Here is an 8,740-nt window from a genome sequence, read left to right on the forward strand (position 1 = left end):
AGAGGAAGGCTTGTGATTTTTGCACATTGATTTTATATCCTGAGACTTTGCTGAAGTTGCTTATCAGTTTCAGGAGTTTTTGGGCTGAGGTGATGGGGTCTTCTAGGTATACTATCATGTCATCTGCAAATAGAGACAATTTGGCTTCCACCTTTCCTATTTGAATACCCTTTATTTCTTTTTCTTGCCTGATTGCTCTGGCTAGAACTTCCAGTACTATATTGAATAGGAGTGGTGAAAGAGGGCATCCTTGTCTAGTGCTGGATTTCAAAGGGAATGCTTTCAGTTTTTGCCCATTCAGTATGATATTGGCTGTTGGTTTGTCATAAATAGCTTTTATTATTTTGAGATACATTCCATTGATACTGAGTTTATTGAGGGTTTTTAGCATAAAGGGCTGTTGAATTTTGTCGAATGCCTTCTCTGCGTCAATTGAGATAATCATGTGGTTTTCGTTTTTGGTTCTGTTTATGTGGTGAATTATGTTGATAGACTTGCGTATGTTGAACCAGCCTTGCATCCCCGGGATGAATCCTACTTGATCATGATGGATAAGTTTTTTGATTTGCTGTTGCAATTGGCTTGCCAATATTTTATTGAAGATTTTTGCATCTATGTTCATCATGGATATTGGCCTGAAGTTTTCTTTTCTTGTTGGGTCTCTGCCGGGTTTTGCTATCAGGATGATATTGGTCTCATAAAATGATTTGGGAAGGATTCCCTCTTTTTGCATTATTTGGAATAGTTTCAGAAGGAATGGTACCAGCTCCGCTTTGTTTGTCTGATAGAATTCAGCTCTGAACCCATCTGGACCTGGGCTCTTTGTGTATGGTAGGGCTCTTTGTGTATGGTAGGCTTAATTGCTGCCTCGACTTCTGAACTTTTTATTGGTCTATTCATAGTTTCAGCTTCCTCCCGGTTTAGGCTTGGGAGGACACAGGAGTCCAGGAATTTATCCATTTCTTCCAGGTTTACTAGTTTATGTGCATAGAGTTGTTTAGCCCAAAATTTTTAAATTAGAAATGTCTCCAGCAATTTAATAGGCCTGAGATTTTAAAAATAATTGTTTACTCCTCATTCATCAATATTAGGTTAAACTAGAAAATTTTGAATACATTGAACAAAAAATTAAATAAAATGAGGCAACTTTCCCCAAACTTAATTTGATTAAAACAGGACATCTGAGTAGTTAGAAACATCAAATTGGCTCATGCCTGTAATCCCAGTACTTTGGAAGGCTAAGGTGGGTGGACCATGAGGTCAGGAGTTCGAGACCAACATGGGTAATATGGTGAAACCCCATCTCTATGAAAAATACAAAAATTAGCCAGGCATGGTGACATATGCTTGTAGTCTCAGCTACTCAGGAGGCTGAGGCAGAAGAATCGCTTAATCCCACGAGGTGGAGGTTATAGTGAGCCGAGATCACACCACTGCACTCCAGGCTGGTGACAGAGTGAGACTCCATCTCAAAACAACCACCAAATTACTGATTTAAAATATTTATTTTTAACAAAGTTTTGATCTTATATATATATAAACTAAGTCAAGCCTAATACTAATAGATTTGACTTTTTAAGTGTTTGTGAATATCTGTCACTGTATTAAAACAAATTATTTATATCTACTTTCTAAATAATTTGGATTAATTTGTAATTTGAGTGCTAGTATTATTCACATGGTGTGCCAAACCACCCATTTCTTTTTTTTTTTTTCCCCCTCGAGATGGAGTTTTGCTCTTGTTACCCAGGCTGGAGTGCAATGGCGCGACCTCGGCTCACCGCAACCTCCACCTCCTGGGTTCAGGCAATTCTCCTGCCTCAGCCTCCTAAGTAGCCCAGCTCCACCCATTTCTTTACTATTTTACCATTTTATAAAATAAGCCTGAATTTGTGGAGACATTTTTAAAGAAACCAAGCTTTTCTACAAAAAGATGTAGACATCAAAAATAGAGATATTAATGCCACATTATATACATTGTTTGCTGAACCCTACAGTAATTTGCATTTTTTGTGGACATCAATCTTAAATTTTCTAAAATAAAATGAAGAATTTTTAATATGTTACATTTAATATTTAAAGTCCAAAATATATCCAGAGAGACAAAATCTGTGGCTGCCACTTTAAAGAACAACTGTTTCAGCACGATACACTATGTCCAGATGGAAAACAAAACTTTGAAATTTTCAAATCATAAACAGCATTACTTGTGAGTCTTGGGCCTTAAATATGTATAAAAAATACATAAATTTTACTCTTTTTAATTTAAAATATGCAGTATTTTGAACACTTCAAGTAACGCAAGACTATTGGAAATTTCATAAGCCATACAAGTGTCAACTGCATTTTCAAAATTATAAGAACTTTAGAAAACTAAATTAAACCATGACAGTTTAGTTTAATATAAAGAATTTGTATTTGCCCTTGTGATGAGAATCACATTTATTCATTTTGGAAGAAACAGGAAATAATGCGGTCGTAGCTTGCTGAGTGGTGACCGTCATGGGATTTACTGTCATGGGGATAGTGGGATCCAGTGGACCAGAATCGTCATCACCTTGCTATGGTCACTGCTGTGCTTTCTGTGACTAAGATTCATTTCCCAGACTCCTTCATCCACTCTGTTTCCATCGTGCTGTGAATCGTTTCTCGCTGCTTTAGCATTTTACTTTGGTTTCTACTAATTTTCTTTGACTTTCATTTTTATTTTCCATCTCTCGTGGATGCCTTCCGTATCCAGCGGCGAGTCTTCCCTTCCCTCTGACCTGTCCAGGATCCCTGAGTTCCAGGTCCGTCCTGTGAGACACTACACTGTGCTGTCATTGTTTCCTGGGCATCTCCGGGATCCCAGAGCAGCTCAGGTCCCGGGACGGGGGCGTCTACTGCGCTTGCGCGGGTCCCCAGAGAGCCAGCTGCTCTTCGTGGGCCAGCCCAGGCAAAGCTCTCAACCTTCCTCCCCCCACCCCACCACGCAGACCCAAAGCAAACGAAGGTGCTGCTTTTTCCAGGCGGCAGAGAAGGCGGGTAGAGATCGAGAGAGCCTCACAGGCAGAGAGGGAGGAAGGCAGGGAGGGAGGCAGGAAGGCAGGGAAGCAGGGAGGCAGGGAGGGAGGGAAGCAGGGAGGTAGGGAGGGAGGAAGGGAGGGAGGGAGAGAGGCAGGAAGGCAGGGAGGGAGGAAGGGAGGGAGGCAGGGAGGGAGAGAGTAAAAGTGAAAAAGGGAGAAAGACAGGAAGAAAGGGAGGTTTGTAGGGATTGAGGAAGAAAGGGAAAGATGGGAATAGGGAGGAACAGAAGGAGAAACGGACCAAAAGAAAGGGAAAAAGGCAGAGAGAAGAGGGGTCTTCTGCCTCCAGGACCAAGAGGACCCCACATTCGGAAAACATTTCGTCTGCTTCTCGTCTGCCGGACGGGGCGCTCCCTGGCCAGCCACAACCACCGCCAGCCCGGGTTCCTTCACCACGGGGGGCGATCCAGACGAATTCCGCCGTCACCCCAGGACTGGCCGAATTCCCCGAAGAGCAAAGAGCTCAGACTCTGGTGCTAGTCCGGGTTTCATTCACAGGGTTCAAAGACTACAGATCCCCACATTGAACCCTGCAACGGAGCGCGACGCAGATAGTCCCATCCACACAGGAGTCACACTCAAGCCGACTGAAGCGGGATTTCGGATTTCTGCGTGTGTGTGTGTGTGTGTGTGTCCCCGTACGTGCACTCCGCAACAGTGCCTGTCGCTCACATCTTTCTGCTTCCAAAGGCTTGATCAGGTGATCCTGTTGACTGTCTGTCTCGGTATCCAGCAGCGAGTCTTCCCTTCCCCCTGACCTGCCTAGGATCCCTGAATTCCAGGTATGTCTTGTGAGACACTACACACGGGGCAGGGCTGTGCTGACATTCTTTCCTGAGCGTCTCGAAGGTGGGAGTGCGGGGAGGATCCCAGAGCCTCCCAGTTTCGGGGATGTGGGTCTACTGAGCCTACATGGCTTCCCAGCTGCAATTCGTGGACCAACCCAGGCAAAGCTCTCATCCCTGCTCTCCCCTACCCCACCACGCAGACACGAGTCCCTGTACAAACGGAGGTGCTGCTTTTTCCAGGCGGGAGGGAAGGCGGATAGAGATGGGGAGAGTCTCCCAGACAGAGAGCGAGGGAGAAATGAAGGGAGAAAAGGACGGAAGGGACTGAGACAGGGAGGGAGGGAGGGAGACAGGGGAGGGGGGAGGCAGGGGTGCTGGGAGGCAGGAAGGCGGGAGGCAGGGAGGGAAGGCGGGAGGGAGATAGAAAGGGAGGGAGGCACGGAGGGAGGGAGGGAGGGAGAGGGTAAATGTGAGAAAGGGACAAAGGGTGGAAGAAAGAAGAAACGGAGCGTGGGAGACATTGAGGAAGAAAGGGAAAGATGTGAGTACTCAGGAACAGAAGGAGAAAGGGACCAAGGGACAGAGGGAAAAACGCAGAGAAGAGCGGTCTTCTGCATCCAGGACCAAGAGGACCCCACACTCGGAAAACATTTCGTCCACGTCTGCCGGGCGGGGCGCTCCCTGGCCAGCCACAGCCACCACCAGCCTGGGTTCCTTCACCACGAGGGCGATCCAGACGAATTCCGCCGTCTTCCCCAGGATTGGTCGAATTCCCCAAAGAGCAAAGAGCCCAGACTTCGGTGCTAGCCTGGGTGTCATTCACAGGCTCACAGACTACAGATCCCCGTGTTGAGCCCTGCAATGGAGCGCGAGGCAGACAGTCCCATCCACACAGGAGTCACACTCAGGCCGACTGAAGCGGGATTTCGGCTTTCAGCGTGTGTGTGTGTGTGTGTGTGTGTGTGCTTATGTGTATGCATTTGTCCTCCGCAAAGGTGCCTGTTGCTCACGTCTCTCTGGCTTCCGAAGGGGTGATCAGGTGATCATGTTGACTTTGTTTCCCGAGCTCAGAGGGGAAACAGAAAGTTCCAGGGATCCGTGAAAACCAGCATCGTGCCCGTGCTCATTTTTCCGGTTTGCAAACAGGCTGTATGGGAGACTCCCCGTGTTGCAGGAAACAGGAATCCACAGTCAGGCCGTCATGCGCGGGACGTCTCTTCTCTGTGCTTTTGCTCTCGTTTTCTACAGAAACAGGAACAGGATCCACGCAGCTGCGTGTATGAGACACTCGCGGCAACGGCGACACCCACAGACGTCGGCGCCTTCACGGAGAGAGGGCCAGAAAACTCAAGACGGTCGTGGGGGTGGACTTCTGAACTCCACCTTTCCCTGGCCGACACCCCGGCCCCCGCCCCGCCCCAGTAAAGTGTTGGGGCCCAGAGAGAGAGTTTCAGTTTCCGTCGATTCCTGGGGAACCCCGGAGAGCAGCCCCAAAGCCCCCCTTTTCCTTCCCTCGGCCGCTCTGGCCCCAACCCCACCCACCCTGCAAGGCCCTGGTGCGTTTGGTTTCCGGCTCGAGAGGGCGGGCTGTCCCGCCCTTGGTCCCCGGAGCTCATGCATATTCATGAGGGGGGTGGGGCCGCTAGGTCTTTATAAGAGCGGTCTCTGGATGGTGGGGCCGGACTCTTGGGTCGACCTGCCTGCGGTGCGCTGTGCAGAGGTTGACTGAGGCGCACCGGAACCGGCCGGCCGGCCTCTGTGTGCCTGTGTCTGTCTGTGACACTCGGGCCCGGTCTCTCCGCGATGGCTCTCCCCACAGCTCCTGGCAGCCCTCTCCCCGCGGAAGTCCGAGAGCGAGGACGGCGAAGCAGACTCGTTTGGACCCCGAGCCAAAGGGATGCCCTGCGAGAGTCCTTGGAGCAGAACCCGTACCCGGGCATGGCCACCAGAGAAAGCTGGCCCAGGCCATCGGCATTCCAGAGCCCAGGGTCCAGATTTGGTTTCAGAATGACAGATCGCGCCGGCTGAGGCAGCACCAGCGGGAATCCAGGTCCTGGCCTGGGCCCCGCGGCCCGCCAGAAGGCCGGCGAAAGCGGACCGCCGTGACCCAGTCCCAGACCTCCCTGCTCCTCCGAGCTTTCGAGCGAGAGCGATTTCCGGACTTCGCCACCACGGAGGACCTGGCCAGAGAGACGGGCCTCCCGGAGTCCAGGATTCAGATCTGGTTTCAGAATCGAAGGGCCAGGCATCCAGGCCCAGGTGAGAGGGCACCCACGCACGCAGGGGGCCTGTGCAATCCGGCCCCTGGGGGGTGCCACTCTCCTCCTCCCTCGGTCGCCCTCACCCACACCGGGGCATGGGAAAAGGCGCTCCCCGCGCCCCACGCCCCACGTGCCCTGCGCGCCAGGGGCTCTCCCACAGGGGGCTTCCGGGAGCCAGGCCGCCGCGCCGCCGGCAGAAGGAATCTCGAAACCTGCCCCCGGCACTAGTGGGTTCACTGCCCTGGCTCTTCCGGAGGTGGCGCTTCCCCACTCTCAGGCTCTTGGCTGTCCTGCGCACCCGAGCAGATGCCAGGAGGAGCGGGACAGTCCCATCCACACAGGAGTCACACTCAGTCCAACTGAAACGGGATTTCGGATTTCGTCGTCAGTGCGTGCGTGTGTGTGTGTGTGTGTGTGTGTGTCTCTGTCTGTCTGTCTTTGCACTCCACAAGGGTGCCTGTTGCTCTGGTCTCTCTGGCGTGCAATGGCGTGATCACGTTGACTGACTGCCTTTGTAATCAGCTGCGAGTCTTCCCTTCCCCCACACCTGTCTAGGATCCCTGAGTTCCAGGTCAGTCAGGTGAGACACTACACACAGGGCAGGGCTGTGCTGCCATTCTTTCCTGAGCATCTCGGGTTTCCCAGAGCCGCCCAGGTCCCGAGACGTGGGCCTTCTGCGGCGCCTGCGCGCCTCTCGGGGGAACCAGCTGCGCTTCGAGGACCAACCCAGGCAGAGCTCTCACCCCTCCTCTCCCCTACCCCACCACGCAGACACGAGTCCCTGCGCAAACGCAGGTGCTGCTTTTTCCAGGTGGCAGGGAAGGCGGGTAGAGATCGTGAGAGCCTCACAGGCAGAGAGGGAGGGAGATATTAAGAGAGGAAAGGACAGAATGGAGGGAGAAAGGGAAGGAGTGAAAGAGGGAGAAAATAAGGAAGGGAGACATGGAGAGAGGGAGGAAGGGAAGGAGGTATGCAGGGAGGCAGGAAGGCATGGAGGGAGGCTGCTTGTGTGAGATACTCGCGGCAATGGCGACACCCACAGACATTGGCACCTTTCCGGACTGAGGGTCCAGAAAACTCAAGACTCTCATGGGGGTTGACTTCCTCACTGCACACCACCCACCACCCATGTAACGTGTTCCAGCCCATAGGGAGGCCTTCAGTTTCTGTAGAATTCCTGTGGAACCCCGGAGAGCCAGCCCCAGCGCCCCCTTTTTCCAGTTTTCTGGAAACGCCTTGCCGGATCCGTAGGCAAGCCTAACTTCCTTTTTGCCTTTTCTGCTTCCCCGCTCCACTTTCACCTGCCCACGGGTGCCCTGCCAGCCTACATGCCATCCACGGGAAGCACCTTGAAGCTAAACGCAGACCCGAGACTCTGGGCCAAGGACGTCCTTATTTTTCCTCGTTGGGGTGAAGGGTAGACATAAAGGATGTAGATTTTAGATACAGAGGGTGAAAGTAGTGAAGGGAGCAAAGTGTATATTCACAGAGGTGTTTGAAGGTAAGAACAAATCAAAACGTAAATTTGTATAAGTCCATAGAAAACAAACTGTAAAAATCAGACCATAAATAAAATTTCAGTAAGAAAGTAGGCCGGCCTGGTGTCTCACAGTTGTAATACCAGCACTTTTGGAGGCTGGGGTTGGCAAATCAGTTGAGGTCAGTAGTTCCAGGTCAGTCCTGCTCGCATGGTGAATAATTTTTTTCTATGAATAATTCAAAATATTTGGTGGGCGTGGTTGTGCATGCCTGAATTTTGACGACTTTGGAGGCTTTGGCAGTAGAGCCTCTTACACCGGGGAGGCAGAAGTCACAGTGAAGTAAGATCATGCGATGGCACTTTCGCCTGTGTGATAGCTTGAGACTTCATTTCTAGAAAAAGAACAAGAAAGAAAGAAAGAATGAATGAATAAAAGATGAAAGAAGGAAAGAGAAAGAATGAGAAAGAAAGAAGGAAGAAAAAAGGAATAAAAAAGACAAAAAAAGGGAAAAAATTACAGAAAAGCAAACAACTGTGTTTTTGAAAAGATAGATTTGACACACCGTTTATAAGATTAAATAAGAAAAGATAAGATCCAAATACAATTTTTGTAGCAATGAAAATCCCAGGACTCTGTTTCACTTCTGAATTCTACCAAACACTTAAGGAACTGATATTAATCTCATTTAAACTATTTCAAAATTAAAGGAGTACCTACAACAGTTTCAATCTGTTCTATTAGGTCAGCATTATCATGATACCAAAATCATTAAAAGACACATCAAGGGCGGGCATGGTGGCTCACGTCTGTAATTCCAGCACTTTGTGAGGCTGAGGCAGGCAGATCACTTGAGGTTAGGCCTTCAAGACCAGCATGACCAACATCATGAAACTCTGTCTCTACCAAAAATACAAAAAGTAGCCAGGCGTGGTGGTTGGCGACAGTAATTTCAGGTACTCCAGACACTGAGGCAGAAGAATTTCTTGAAACTGGGAGGCGGAGGTTTCAGTGAGCCCAGATTATGCCACTTCACTTTAGCCTGAGCAACAGAGCAAGACTCCATGTCAAAACAACAAACAAAAAGACACATCAGCGAAGAAAGCAATAAGCCCCTATGTTTGATGAATATTAATTTAAAAACTTCT

At 49.9% G+C, this 8,740-nt stretch overlaps 1 protein-coding gene across 1 annotated transcript; it reads left to right on the plus strand.

Moving 5' to 3' along the window:
- Positions 1-5,581: 5,581 nt before the first annotated feature.
- LOC100394852 (double homeobox protein 5-like) lies at positions 5,582-8,243 on the plus strand (the record flags this gene model as incomplete). The annotated part of the gene is given in 4 exon segments (XM_054249774.2): positions 5,582-5,804; positions 5,807-6,231; positions 6,233-6,369; positions 6,371-8,243. Coding segments are annotated over 4 exon segments (1,035 nt in total), but the record flags the coding sequence as incomplete, so codon positions are not given.
- Between the last annotated feature and the right edge of the window lie 497 nt (positions 8,244-8,740).

Source organism: Callithrix jacchus, chromosome 22 (assembly GCF_049354715.1).
Source record: "Callithrix jacchus isolate 240 chromosome 22, calJac240_pri, whole genome shotgun sequence".
In the NCBI taxonomy this organism is placed as follows: Eukaryota; Metazoa; Chordata; class Mammalia; order Primates; family Cebidae; genus Callithrix; species Callithrix jacchus.